The sequence below is a fragment of the Sciurus vulgaris genome, assembly GCF_902686455.1.
Source record: "Sciurus vulgaris genome assembly, chromosome: 2".
Classification (NCBI taxonomy): domain Eukaryota; kingdom Metazoa; phylum Chordata; class Mammalia; order Rodentia; family Sciuridae; genus Sciurus; species Sciurus vulgaris.
In genome coordinates this window covers 11,087,227-11,102,337 of record NC_136462.1, presented here as the reverse complement: position 1 = coordinate 11,102,337, position 15,111 = coordinate 11,087,227, and the positions used below count along the sequence as shown (strand labels likewise).

Sequence of the window (15,111 nt, the reverse complement as noted above, 5' to 3'; positions counted from 1 at the left end):
TTCTCTTCCCCAACTGCTCTCCACCTGCTGGTTCTACCGCTCAGGAGCTCAGGAGCCTCGCGCTGTATCTCTCCGGTCCTCATTTTTAGGTGTGGACACTGACATCCCCACTGGGGTCCTTTGGGAGACTCAGCACAGCATCCCACACTGTGGTCATCCCCCATCCCTGTCCCCTTAATCAAGGGCCTACAGCCAATAAAGATGGCCCCTGACTTAATGGGTCTGTACACAACCTGGGCAGCACATTATACACAACAATGATCCCCCAAATCATCTTCTGAAACTCTGGCTGGAACTTCACTAGGTCAACCTGATGACGAAGAGACCACGCTAAAGCACAGGGCACTTGTCCGGCCACACTGCCATCTCCTTGTGTACATGGATCTCACTGAGCATCTGATTGAACTGCACCTGTGTTTTACCCAAAGAGGAGGAAACAGAAGCAGATGGAAGTGTGGTTTTGGATGATCACCACCAGCTTCACCCGCTTACCATGGAAACTAAACTGGAACCCAAGAGTGAAGGTCATGGGCTGACCCTGTGCTCTGCTAAGGAGCAGGAAAGGTCAGAGGAGACGCCCAGCCCAGAAACGCCAAGGGACACCAGTCAGGAAGGTGCCCCATGAGACAGGCTTAGGATTGTTTTCCACTCTCTAGGAACAAAGCCCCTGATGATTTGCACGTCTAGTCCTGGACTTCCAATGGTCAACGCATTGTGACCGAGGGACGGGAGCTGCCTATGAGTCCCATCCGCGTGATGTTCTCCTGTTTTCTAAACAGACTTTGGTATTTCACATCAAGAAGAAGACTGCTTACCCACAACAGCCAGGGAGTTTCCAGAGTTCGTGTACCTCCACCCCGAGAGAACACGAGGATTGGAACAGAGATGTCATCTCTCTCTGCCAGAGCACGTCAGATCCAAGAGTCCACACAACAGCATGGGCCTGGAGGGCACTCTGAGGCCACCCTCTTCAGGCCAGGGCCACAGAGCATAGATGGGCCCGCGTGACCTGACACCCCACTGCATCTGGGTCCCTGGTGGAGTTCCTGGGCCCGTGGCCCCTCACCGAAGGCCCTCTGTCCCTCTTCTCCTACCGCTTCCCTCTCCAAGGCAGCTGTGACCAGCAGGATGACCTGGATCATCCAGCATCCTGTCCCCGTCCTAAGATCCTTCACTTCCTCACTTCTGCCAGGTCCCTTTTACCAAAAAGGGAATGCATTCCCAGGTTTGCCGGGTGAGGACGTGGGCGTCTGTGGGGAAGGGGGCTGTTCAGCCTACAACTGGACAGAGTCCTAAAGCCCCCACCCTCTGTGACTTCTACCCAGGAGGGGGCAGGCTCAGGGAGGCCATTCTGGGCATGCCATGGCCAGGCTCTGCAGGAGGGACTGTGGGGACAAAGGTGTGATGTAAGACCTTATGTCCTGAGGGGAACAGGAAGAACCTGGTGCAGCTGGGTCCAGAGGTGTCCCCCACACCTGGAGCACACAGCAGAGCTCTGTCCACGATGGCATCTCACAGAGGACAAATGCGGCAGGAGAAAGGTCTCCAGCTTGAGGGGCTGGACTGGATTAGAAGCCCCACAGGCAGGGAAGGCAGTGGCCCCAGCAGCCAACGTGGCAGACACACGCAAGGCAGGAGAGCACAGGAAGGCCGCCAGAGACTCTTCGGCCAGCACCCTCTGATGGGCGGTGCAGGAGGGGTGAGGGGACCGTGCCACCTGGGGGCTCCAGTTCTGGCAGGTCATCTCCAGGGCCCCCTCCACCTGCCGCCCCAGTTCTCAGCTAGAAGGGATCCGAACGCTGCTTTTTAAGTATGTCATAGCATAGAAAGATTAAAAATAGTCTAAAAGAGGAGAGGAATATAAATACCGCAAAGGTTCCAGGCTGCACGGAGAAGCCCCCAGGAGAGGGAAGCAGGAGGGGACATGACGTCATCAGAGCCCTAAAGGTCTTCGCCGTTGGACCCGAGCTCTGCAGGAGCTGAGGTCGGTACTGATCCACACCAAAATAACCCCAAGTCTTCCGTGGCCTTTTGTTATCCTCCAGGGCTCTGGACCGCAATCGCCAAGAAGCAGCGGATCCCAGCGCTCAAGAAGGGCAGACGCAAGAGGCGCGTCACCTGCACGGGCCCTCTGGCCCCGTCCCTGTGCTCCTCTGCCTCTGACTAGGCTCCTGGTGGATGAGCCCAGTTTTAAATCAGGCACAGAATGTCCCCCAGGCACATGGTCAGCCCTTGGGCAATAAGGCTAGGCCGTGTCACATGTGACGAGCACTCCTTACTGCTGTCACCAAGGGCCTGCGTTTAGAAACACAGTTGCCGCCATCCTCCAGGAAGTCCTCCAGACGGCCACATTCTGAACGGAGCCTCCAGAGCTTCTTGCCGCCAGCACCCAAGCACACGCCTGCTGTCCCACGAGGAGGCTGGCCAACCGCGCCCAACCACAGCCTCCTGGACCGGCGCACTCCGCCTACTGTGGAAAGTAAGGGGGTCCCATGACCCGTGGGTGTTAGGATGGCATCAGGGCCTCACCCGGGCTTTCTTCCGGATGGAATCCAACGGGCAATGGTAGTGAGAAGGCAGGTGTGGCAGCAGTTCCGAGCCAACACCTCCATTCTGAGACCTGGGGCGTCTCACCGCCTCCATCCTGGGCCACTTCCAAGACAGAACAACTGACTTGGCAAAAACACTCACCTAACAAATTCTCACGGCTGGCACCCTAAGTTAAACACGATACACACAAACTCCGACAGACAGACACACAGACACCTTTCCTTTACTGGGAAAATTTTATTGTTTCTGTTTCTTTCCTCCTTTTCTGGTAAAGATTTGGGGTTTCGTGGATACTTCCCTGTCTCAACTCTCAACTCTGTCCTAATCCAAAAGTAGCCACTGACAATATGCAAATGGGTGGACATGGCTGTGTTCCAATAAAACTTTATTTACAAAAGCAGGTGGCAAGCCACATACAGTCTCTGAACCCAAGCGTGTGAGTCCTGGCTCAGAGAGAAGAAAAGGGGACCCATCAGGAAGGGGGAAAAACTGTCAAAGATTCTTTAATGTCACATTTATGATTTTGGCTCAGCTGTCTCTAATTCCTTCTGTGACTGACACAATGTACCACTATTTTAAAAAAATGGGGGAAAAAAAAAGGCATAAAGAGGAGAAATGAAAAAAAGGTTTCTATGGGAACCGGGAGTTCATTTTTAATGGCTCAATCACTGAAGAGACAATCACTTTATTTTTCTCTCGTCCCCTCAGACGCAGGGCAGGCGTGACCTATGGTCTGTTGGGCGGGAGGACTTTGCCCGGAGCCTCTGCTGCTCTAGTCAAAAATTAAATGCCAGCGTGTTCCAAGGTCAGGGAGGGCAGTCCTGGAAAGCCAGGCCTCTGGGGCAGAGGCCCACCTCCCCAGCGGCAGATCTGGTCCCACGCTCAGCTCCCCCATGAGACTGTCTGGCCAGGGGGCAGCGTGTGACATCAAGGCCACTGCGAGCCACGGCTGCTGCAGCATGATGCCATGGAGCAACCTCTCCTGGCTCTGAGGCCAGCAGGCTGAGGGCATCCCTCTGGCTGCTGACAAACCACCTGCTGGATGAGACGGGTCTCGGTGTCTCCCAGCCCTGAACGTCCTGGTACAGACCCAGTCAGGATCCCCTGTCTGCTGATGGTGGCTGGGTCACTCAACCTCCCTGGACACTTTTAACTCCATCCAACTTGATCGGCCAAGGACAAACCAAGAAGGCAGGTCATCTGCCATCGTGCCCTTTCATAGGGAGCCCAGGGAACCGCGCCTTCTTCTGCACAGGCCCCTCGGTGCAGCTGAGCCTCGGCACCTGACAGCAGAGAGATTCCAGGAGAGCAGCCGGCGGTGCTCAGCCAGGCCCAGGGCCACACGCCGGGGTGCCAGGGACTGGATGCAGATGGCTTTGAGGGGCACACTCTGCCCAAGACCTACCTGAGGGTGGGCTTGAGCCCCTGCTAATCCAATGCTCTCGCTTTTCAAACGAGGAAACCGAGAAACAGCAAGTGAAAGACATTCCCCAGGAGCCCACAGCAAGTTAGCGACGAATCCAGGCCCCCACCCCAACCCCTCAGGCTTTCGGCCTCCTGGTCTTGGCTGTGGCTTTGTGGACACAGTGCTCACCTGGAAAAGCCCCCAGAAGAATCCACACGAGCACGTGCCCTGTCACCTGCAGCCCAGGGTTAACTCGAAGCCTGTGGCCTGACCCCAGCTGGACGGGGGAAAGAAATCACAGGACTCATCCTGAGAAGCAAGCACATGGCCCAGGGGCAGTGCCCCGCCCAGCAGTTCCCGAGGACAGAAAACCTCTGCATCTGATTTGCTTTTGATTTTTCAACAGAAACCTCCAGGGCACTTGCTGTGCCCTTCAAGAGCCAGGGAAGCGGAGGCGGAAAGCCCCCTCCCCCCCCCCCCCCCCCCCCCCCGGGCTCCTTGCCTCCTTTGACCTGGACCTGCTGCTGTGTGCACTGGACTAGAGATGGAAGGGTGCTGGGCAGGGAGCAGAGGGTAGATAGGGGAAGAAGACCAAGACGCTGCCGGTCCCGGGGTGGACCAAGGAGCACCCAGGTCGCCACTCTTGCTCCCAGCTTCCCCCGCTGGGCAGCCCTGCTGCAGGCCGTAAGACGCACTAAAGCACTTAGCAGGGAAGTATTTGGGCAGGATGGGGGTGGACTGGAGGAGGAGAAGCAAGGCCGGAGCCTGCAGAGGTCTCTGCGGAGTCCCCGCAAGTGCCAGGAGGGCCTGCACCCCTGCTGAGCCAGTGCAACAGGAGCAGGAAACCTGGGCCGGGACGCTGCCCTGCCTGGGCGGGAGCTGTCTTCAGCTGAACCAGGGGCGTGCCCCCCACTAAGGCGGTGGTCAGCCTCCGAGGCCCAGACCAACACTTCTGGGAGGCCTTCACAACTCCCAGGCCAGCAGCCCTTTACCTGGGCGCCCAGGATACCTGACCCACAGGATGATTCTGGTTAGCCTCACCTGGGTTCAAATCCCAGCTCCACGGACAAGTCACATGACCTTGGCTGGGTGAACTCTGCCTCAGGGTGCAGATGTTGCTTAGGCAACAGCTGCCGGCAGTCCCCAGAGAGCAACCACTGACGCTTCCCGTGGGACCCCCGGAGCAGCAACGGGAAGAGCCTCACGGCTGCCCAGCCCCCCTCCTTCAGCTCACCTCCCACAGCCAGGTCCAAGGCGAGCCAACCTGCCCAACAGTGAGGTCAAGAACCGCAACGTCGGACCCCCAAAGTACCAGAACGAGAGAGAGAGGAGAGCCAGAACCAGCGCCAAGCTCTGTGCTCTTAGGATCAGAACGGCAGAGCCGCCGGCCAGGTGCCGTGACAGTTGGCACTCCCCGAAGGCAGAGACCAGCTCCTCGTTCTCTGGGGTCAGCAGCATGTGGCGGCACGTGTCCACCTACACTACTCAGAAGGGCAGTGGACTTCTGGGGTGGTGGAGGCTCCCACGTGAGCAGGAGCACCTTTGAACCCTGGCCTGACACCCCATGCCACTCCACATTGCAGCCAGCCCAGGACGGATGCAGCAAAGGGGCCTTGTCCTGGAAGGACCCGGGAGCCCTCCTGGCCTCCAGCCCACGGGGACCGAGGCACGGGTCTGCCACCATCCACCTCTACGCCAGCTTCGCTCCACCAGGGAAAGGCTGCCACCCTGCAGTTCCGTCCTCTCTTCTCTGGAAAGGTCAACAGCTTGGGCCACCCCCAGGGACTTGCAAGGGACCCTGCGAGGGTGGCACAGGCAGTCTCTGCGCAGAAGGACATTGTGCTCTGCCAGAAAGCCCTTGTTCCAAACAACTTTATGAGCTGTCCATCTAAACAGGCCAATGAGAACCGTGTCCGCCGTGTGTCCAAGACAGAGGGTGGCGTGACGGCTCCTGGGAGCCAAACCAGCCTCCAGAGACAGATCAGGAGTCCCCATTCCGAGTTCCCTGGGGGATGAACTTGCATCACAATCCCAGTTGCAGAGATTCCAGAATCCCACAGTTCAGGGGACAGATAAAGGCCGGCATACAGACAGACAGACAGAGAGATAGAGATCTCTGACTAACCCGTTCTCCCCTGACACGCAGTCTGAGAGGCTAGAGGTGCAGGGCTGAGTCTGATTACTGACCCAGAACCACCCTGTCCCAGGACCAGCAGAGTCCAAGCTTTCTGGAAAGGATCAGGACCGCCAGAGCCCGACAGCTGTACTCCCTGGGACTACAGACCCCGGGGCTCCCGCTGTACCTAGCCCACCGTCATGACTGCGGCACAGGAGAGCACAGCCCCTCGGCTGGACTCCGCTGCCTCCCGGGCCACCACCCACACGGGTTCAGTCACACAAGGCCCCCGCTGGAGGCCCCATCTGATCATCCAGACACATGGGGCTGCCTGACATCCACCAGCTGGTCTTGCAGATGATCAGAGCTCTGCATGGGGGCCTTCTGGACTCGGACCTTTAGTGGGGACTTCCTGAGCATCACAGAAGCAAGGAGAGAAATGTTAAGCACCCGGTTAACACACAGGGAAGCTGAGGAGAAAATTCGGAGAACACAGTGCTGCTCTAACTCCAGCCTCTGCTCAGCAATGCCAGCAAAGTAGCCACACCTGACTGTGCAACTTCACAGAGCTAACACCCACCCTCCCCACAGACACAGTCAGTCAAACGGTGGTATGTCCACACAGTGGAATAGTACTAGGCAAGGAAAAGTACTGACCTAGGTTCACACTAGTAACACACTGATGGAAAAGTCAGATCAAAAGAGAATGTATTATGTCACTTAATTTTATATCACGTTCTAGAAGCAAAACTAATCTTCAGTCAAAAAAAAATTCATCTGAATAGTGGATAGTGATTACCTTGGTGGGGGTGGGGAGTCTTACTAACTGGGATGGATGACCAGGCTTCTGTCTAGGAGGCTGGAAACCTCCATCTTGGACCAGTTGATTTCATGGGTGTTCTCATACCCCAAAACTTTAGCTTACAGTTAAGATTAAGTGAACATTATACATGTGCAATACATATGTAATGAACATAATGTATATATACACAATTTAGAATTTTTGATGGTAAAGCTCATTGGTGTTCAAATGATAACTGACATTTACGTAGAAGTGAGTCTGTTCACTGGAGCTAAACTTCAGGACCCATATCAAACTGTCCCCACCCTGTGCAGTAAGGAAAAGCACATACTGCTGAGCTTCCCTTCACTCAAACTGATCTTTAAACTGGGAGTCGATCCTGGAGGACTGCAGGGACTTACTGCACCAAGCTTTGGTTATCACATGCTCATTAAACACCCAGTGATTGCCTAACGCAGCCATACAGACACACACGCACCCACGCACGCACGAAGCCCAAATTAAATGCCATCTCAGTAAGAGAAGATAGTGCCCACCCCTAAACAGGACGTCCATTCTCCTCAGGCAACAGGATCAAGACACTCTGCTTATTATCTAAAAGGATCATTTGCAACATGCCCTGGCCGACCCTCCTCTGACACAAATCAGGGCCAGAAGAGATCAGGAGTTCAGAGTACCCAGTCTTGGGTGCTACCCCGGAGCCTGCCCACTCCTTTTCAAGTCACCTCTACCCGCATGGCTCCTGCCCAACCTGGGGTGGAGTAGGTCCACGTGAGCTCCCAGGAAACTTTTTATCATGTGTAATGTTTAAACTTGGCTGCTCCCCACCCCCGCCTGCCTGCTGCAGCTGCCCTCTAGCAGCAAAGCCACTGGACCTGATGGGGAAGGGCACCCACCGCCCACCACCCCTGCCCAGGCCTCCCAGCTCCTTCCCAGGCACCTCGGCTTTGGACTCTCTGGAACCCCAAGCCTTCAGGGAAAGAGGCTAAAGAAACTTCACCTGCCCAGGTCCACATGGGCGTGAACAGGCCGGAAGTGGAACTCCAGCTCCGCAGAGCCCACCAATGGAAAGAGAAGGAGCTGGGAAGGACCTTCCACCAAGAGCAGCTCTTTCTTGGGACCGTGGGTTGGGGGGACAAGTATGGATGATTTTTTTCCCCCTTCAAATATTTTTGTGCCTTCCGAGTTCTCACACCGAATAAACTCTTTCCAAAGATCAGCGCGCTTCCTCCGTGGCTCTGCCAGCCGTGGCCCTCGCCGGGCAGGCTGCCCACGGAGTTTTGCTCCACCCAGCCTCAGCTGCCTCAGGGTGCAGACTTTGGTGCCAGCCTCCTGCGCCCAGGTGGGTGAGGCAGTGGGGGCAGTCCTCTGCCCTGCGCTCCTTGGAGAGGGGCAGCTCCCTGCGGGCAGTGGTGGCGGCCCTCGGCCCCAGCCCACCCCCCGGGCGCTCCCTTCCGCGGCCGCAGGACCTGGGGAGCGCGCGGTCCTCCGCAGGGCCACACACTCTTGCTAGTTGCACTTCTCCCCTCCCTGACCCAGGCCACCGCCCCCAAGTGCCCACGCGCAAACTTCTCCAAACTCGCAGCTGGAGGGAGGTGGTGACGTCCCCCTAAAGAGACAGGACCCCCGCACGTGCGCCCCCGCCCCGGCCGCCGCAGGTCCCGCGCCGGCCGCGGGGTTCGGGGGCGGCGGAGCGCGGGCGCCGCGTACCTTGCAGGTTCTGGACGCGGATGTCGCTGATCTGCCCGATGAGCTCCTCGCGCTGGAACCAGTCCCATTCGTGCGCAGCCATGAAGCGCGGCGGGCCGGGCGGCGGCGGGCGCGGAGATCGGGCGGCGGGCGCGAGCGGCTCGCACCCGGCGAGGGCGCCGCGGGGCCGGGCGGGCGGGCGGCCCCCGCCTGGGCCGGGGCGGGCGGCGGCGGCGGGCGCGGGCGGCGAGCGGCGCCCGGCTGCGCTCACTGCCCCGTGCGGGGGCGGGGCGGGGGCCCCGGCGCGGAGGGCGGGGCGGAGGCGGCCGCTCGGCCGGCTCCTTTTTTTCCCGGGTGTGCGTTGGTTGGATTGTTGGGTCGCAATCGGGCGGTGATGAGGCGCGGGGTCCCAGCCCCCCAGATTGTGATGTCTCAGGGTGCGGTGGGCCGGGTGACGCAAGCGGGGGCGCCGCGCAGGTCCCAGGACCTGGTCCCGGAGGCTTGGCCGGCGCGCCGGTCCCCCTGCACCCCATCCGCGGGCCCCCGCCTGCCCCTGAGTCCTGCCGGCCCTGACCCGGGGGCCAGGGACAGTGGCAAAGGCCCGCCAGGGCGAACCAGTGTGCAGATGGCAGTGGGGAGCCCCCGCCGAGGGGCCTCGGAGAGGGGCGGCTGTCCTTGTTTAGCTCTTGGAGCCATTTCCGTTCGGAGAAGAGACCTCAGCTTCCCAGAGGAGCCCAACCCCCAGGAGCTGGGCTCCTGGGGGCCGAGGCCCCCAGTCTCCAGGAGCTCACTGGAAATGTGAAGACCCCTTTCTGGTCCCCCTGCCCCGTTCCTTGTAACTGTGGAGAACTCTGGGACCTCCCTTGTTCGGAGCCTAGGATTCCTGTTAATGTGTCAGAGTTTCGTGTTGGTTAGACGCACAGAAAGAGCGAGGCCTGGAGGCATGGAGTTTGCTGAGAAATGACTTAGGGGCCTGAGTCCCGGTCTTCTGCTCCCAGCGCAGGGCTCTGCCATTCCAGACCCCCAGGGCCTGACAGAAAATGGCTTTAGACATGGGGTACTGGGGGGCGGGGGATGTGGGCAGGCCAGGGAGCGTCCAGACACACGCTGCGCTCATCGCGCTGTGTTCAGCCGGGCACGGGAAGCGCAGCCACTCACTTCATTAGCCCTGATGAAACGGCCCTGGAGGAGAGTGGGGGGTCCCTCAGGTCACCCATCTCCCAGAGGAGCCCACAGGCAACAAGCAAGGAATCCCAGAGCGGGGGAGATCAACTTGGGGTAAGGAACTGAGGTGGAGGTGAGTCAGCAGAGGTGCTAGGACTGACCTTGGCCTGGAAGGGAAGAAATCCCCCTGCTGGGATCCCCACCCAAGGGTCCCATCAGGGCCAGGTGCCTGAGCTCACACCGGCCATTGGCAGGACCAGACTTTCCACTGCCTTGATTCCTAATCACACAGTCATGTCACCCTCCAGGGGACAGGCCTGTTTCTGCCTCTGCAGAGCCCGGGGTGGTAGCCAGGCCTCACCCAGTGGAGCCCCATCGGCTAGCCTTCTCCCTGTTTTTACACTTCAACTCATTTTCCATAATTGTTAGAGGCCAACGATGTCCTGAAAATGATTCTTCTGAAAGCAAATGGCAGAGAGATTCAGGCCCTCCCTCATGGGGCGGGGTGAGAACCTGGCCTTGATCAGCACGTGTGTGGATGTGAGTGCAGGCTAAGCCACTGTCCCCTACAGGATGAGGTTCCTGGGCATGGGAGGCCTCCTTACCTGGGGACATGGCCCAGGCAGCTACAGCTCCTGGCAGGGAGGGGCCGAGGTCTCCACTGCTTGAGCACCTGCTGTATACCAGACACTGGACCCTCACCCCAGCCTGGAGCTCTTTCCTTGAAAGTTTTCAAACGGCATGGGAGCCAGCCCTGTGAGTGGTGGTAGGTTCCTTCAGAGGCAGGGCCAACAGAAGGGCCTAGATCTTGCTGGGAATGTTCCTCTCAGTCGAGATTAGGGTGGCTCTTGGGGTGCCCTGGATGTCCTCGTACGAGTGAGCTGTAAATGAAAGAGCTGGAATGGCTTACCCCACTCTGATTTCCTGGCTCACATGGGATCTCTCTCTGTCACCCACGCTCCTGCCCTTATGCCTCCACATGATGCGATGTAACCAGGGGTCCCTCATCAGAGCTGGCCCCAAGATATCTGGACTTTCAGCTTCAAAAACTGTGACCTAAATAAACCTCTTTTATTTACAAGTTAACGAGCTTCAGGTATTTAGTTGTAGTAACAAAAAATGGACTAACACACCTCATGACCTCCAGATCTTTGCTTAAGTTGTTCCCTTTGCGATGTGACCATCCTGTCCTCTCTACACTCATCTTTTCCTAGCTGATTCCTCAATCACAGCCACCTTAAGAGAACATTTTCCAAGGCCAGTTTCTCCCTGGGTCCGCTGAGTGCCCATCTGGTACAGTTCACATAGTATTTAGTACCATGCTTATAATACCCACAGACCTGTTACCCTGTGTCCATACTGCTTGGTAATTATGTTTACTTGATGTTTTTCTCCAGGAATCTGTGAAGTACTTGAGATCAAGGTCATGTCTTATATGAGTTTCTCTCTCTGAGCAGTTAGCACAATGTCTGCACAGAGAGTTCTCAATATTGAACAAATGGATGAGTGAACATCCCTCGCTATAGTCCTGAACTTAGAAAGCAGGAGACCAAAATGACCAGCAATATGACCAGCAATAGATCCTCATGTCATGAACTGCAGTAAACTTCTGGGGAGGAGATCAAAACGTGTTTGCATATTTGCAACAGGCAAAGTACATATTATTGAGAGACAGGCAAATACCAGGACACACAGTGTCCCTTCTCAGGGTGTGTGCGGCCTCCTGGGGAGGGGAGTGTGGCCTCCACAGGGACTGGGGCACTTGGCATCCTACATGAATTAACAGTACTCTTTTTCTTTTACGTTTTTTTTTAAGCAGGGAAGGAAAAGTACTCTGCCCAAGGGCTTGGCTTCCCGGGAGTTTCCAGCAACTGATTTTATAGACATTGCCCAGTTCTTCTAGAATGCTTGTCCTTGTTTAAAACCAATTTCTGCCAAGGAAAAGGACTTTGGGAGTCAGAGTTGCAGAGGATCTGGGGACTGAATCTTAAAGATCCCTGAATCCAACATCCCTCCCCACATAAGGGCTCCTGAGACCTCCTGCCCTGCTCCTGGGGACTGATGAACTGGGGCAGGAAGCCCAGATCCAATCCCACACCCACTTTGGGAAATAATAGGAACAACAAAGTCAACCCCACTGTCCCTTCCAGCCACTTCCCAGGGAGCCCTGTGGTGGGGGTGCTGCTTTCTCTGGGTGCAGCTGTGACCCTTAGTGTGCACAGCCCTGCAGGGCTGGACAGCCCCTCCTCAGCTGGTCCTCACGGTAACTTTGGGAGGCCACAGAGGCAGGGGTCCTTCTTAGATGGAGCTTAAGTCTGCTAAGTGACCTGCCCAGGGTGGCAGAGTGAGGCTGAGCCTGTCTGTCCTGCGGCCTCGCAGCCTGCCCACAGCTCTCCCAGACGTGACCAGGCAAGGATCATGCCGTGGACCAGACGGACACTCAGCTCTGTGGTATTAGTCATATGTCTCCGGCATGTTCAGGTGTTATTTTACAAAAGTCTTATCTCCACAGGAGTCCTAGCACTCAGCGGCATGTATACACCTTCAGGAATTTCAAATGATGTCCAGTTAAGACCTTAGAACAGATCACAGCTAGATGGACCAATGTTTCTTCAAATAGGTCAAAAACCTCTCCTGGGCAGGGGTCTGCATTATGATGTCACCAGACTGAAGCATGGCAGAGACTCCTGGCCTTACTACTCATTCAGCAAACGCTGGTTGCAAGTCCACATGGCCTGAGTCTGTGCTCAGACCCAGCTGTGAACAGGTTCTCTGTGGTATGGCCTGGCTCCCAACACAGGCGTGACATAGGGGTGGTCTTCACCAACCAGCAGCCGGGGAGGCAGAATCGGGAGCTGTTGGGACAGTGGAATGGTCAGTGCCTGGCAGCTGGTTCAGGAATTCCATAGCACCCTTGAACACACAGTGGGACTTCCAGATCCTCCGTGTTTGCCCCACCCACTGTTAATCAGCATTCTGTTACTTTAACAGATATCTTGAGATCATCAACTTACAAACAAAAAAGGTTGTTTTGGCTTGTGGTGTCAGAGGTTTCAGCCCGTGATTGGTTGGCCCCTACACTGTGGGTGAGGCAGTGCATTATGGCAGGGAACGGGGCAGAGGAAATTCACTCACTTCATGAATTAGAAAAGAAAGAGAGAGGAGGAAGGAGCCAGGACCCCACAGTCCCCTCTGAGGGCACACCCCCAGTGACCCAAATTCCTCCCATCAGGCCCTGCATCTTAAAGGGTTCAGTGCCTCCCAAGAGCCAGTAGTGCCAGGACTGGGACCAAGCCTTTACCACATGGACCTTTAGGGGACACTTAAAATGCCTTTGCTCCAAGTTCCCGGAGAATGCCTTGGGAGTGGGGGCTAAGTCATCTTGTGTCACCAGAGCACAAACCTCAGCTGGGCACTTAGCACCTACTCAATTAATGCTTGTTGCATGCGTGAATAACAACTTTACTTAATCTCACCAAGAAGTGACTCCTGAAACTCATTGAACCCTGGGTACCTCAGGAGAGTTGGGGTCCCCCCAGGACCTTAAGAATGTCAAGTGCCAGCCCATCTGCTGATTTTTTTTCCTGTTATATGTTCCCTACCAGTCGCCTTCCTCCAGGAATCCTGTGCAACATGACATGAAGGCTAGTGTCAGGAGACATGCTGGGACAAAGAAAGAATCCAGGAGCCAGCGAAAAGATAGAGGACATTTCCTGTAGGGCATAGTAGACAGACCTGGAGGTTCTAGTCCTTCTTTGGCCACTTATGAGCTGTGTGACTTCAGGCAAGTTCTGAACCTCTCTGTTTCTCTGTGTTCTCAACTGTAAAATGGGACCTACAACCCCCACCTGGCAGGATTGTGTGAGATCAAAGATATACGTGTAAAGAAAAGATTCTTCAGGAAGATTTAAATAATTCCTGCAGCACTAAATGAAGAAAACCCACCCTGAACATGGGAGATTACCTGTAATATAAAAGATTAATATTTTCTCCAAGATTTTATTAATTCGTGTGATTTGTGGAGCTGCTGGTGGGTGGTTTAAAGAAATTCTACTTCCCTAAGTAGATGGCACCGGATGCCCCAATTTCCACAAATAAAACCCTCAATTCTCCCAGGTTTGAACAGTCAAAGGCTGCTTCCCTGGAGATAGACTGGCTAATATTTTTTTGGTAGACATTAGAACTCTATTTAAGGAGTGTACATTGGCCAGGGAAGCAAAAGATAAACTTGTGTCCCTGCAAAGATTGAGAGATTGGCCTTGTGAAGATGTGGGGAGAGAGGGTATGGGGCAGAGAGCAAGCACCTAGGGAGGTATTGGCAACAGTGTTGCAGAAATACATACATAATTTAAAAAAAATTTTTTTTTAAATCAAAAGCAAACTTTGTTGCTGATAATCCCAGGAAAAGTGGTTTAAAAGTCAGGGGGTTGGAACTCACTGCTCATTTCAGCTCCACAAAGGCCGATGAAGGAGGCACAATCATCGTCCCCATTTTACTGATGAAGAAACCAAGGACAGAAAAGTTCAGTCGTGTCCCCAAAGTCACCTCAGTGAAGGACCTGGACAGAAACCAGATTTGGCCTCTGCGGTCCACCTCGCTGCCTTTGGTGTTTCTGAACCGCGCAGCTTACTAAACGTGGCCCTTCAAGTTCAAGGCTCACTGGGAAGTGCTGGGGGGCTTTGCTGGCTGCAGGCAAGCCAGACCTCCAGGGCCAGTTACCATCCAGGTCGGGCGGGAAGGACTCTGCATGCTGGCTGCAGTGGCACACGTATTTGTGAAGAAGCCTCAGCGCGGCCTCACGGGAGGAGGTCATGTGTTGCTTGAGGATGTGGTGGCTCTGGTGGCACGTCCTGAGTGCTTCGGTCAGCCTGTGAGCATCCCAAGTGTCCTCCCACGCCCCAGGAGGCTGGGACACCACGGGACTCCCAGGGCGCCTCTGTGGTGCATGCGACCTGCTGTGAACCTCAACGTCAGTGTGCGGCGCTTGCGGGCTACGCGCTTCCTCCACTCCATTCAGAGGGACATGCTGAGGATTCCCCAGGGAAGGGACGGAGCCTTCACCCCAGCCTGCGAGGGCCCTGGAGAGGAGTGGATTGGCAGCCCCCGGCCCTCCCCTCCCTGCACCTCGCCGTTCACCTTGTGTCCCTTCCCTTGAACCTGGCTGGACTTCATGGTTGGCCTGGCTAAGAGGATGGGGTGTCTGTGACGTCCTGAGACCTCCGGGTTTGGTCAGTAGGCCGTGCTGGCCTCTTGGGACGCGTGCTCTGGGCCCAGATACCTCATGATGTGATACTGGAAGGCACCTGGAGGGGCCTGCTGGCTGCCTACGAGCTGGGCGGGTGGCACGGAGACAGGGACCTCCCACCAGCCCGGAGCCAGGAAGG

General features: G+C 56.2%; 1 protein-coding gene across 1 annotated transcript in view; it reads right to left on the bottom strand.

The window, feature by feature from the left end:
• The window catches only part of LOC306653756 (uncharacterized protein), a gene marked incomplete at both ends in the record, with an annotated part of 65,037 nt that extends 50,497 nt beyond the window's left edge, over window positions 1-14,540 (bottom strand). Inside the window, 3 exons of the mRNA XM_079126709.1 lie at window positions 8,584-9,131; window positions 13,329-13,350; window positions 14,447-14,540. Coding sequence (XP_078982835.1) covers window positions 8,584-9,131; window positions 13,329-13,350; window positions 14,447-14,540 — 664 coding nt within the window. The remainder of the gene's footprint in view (window positions 1-8,583; window positions 9,132-13,328; window positions 13,351-14,446) is intronic.
• Window positions 14,541-15,111: the final 571 nt, after the last annotated feature.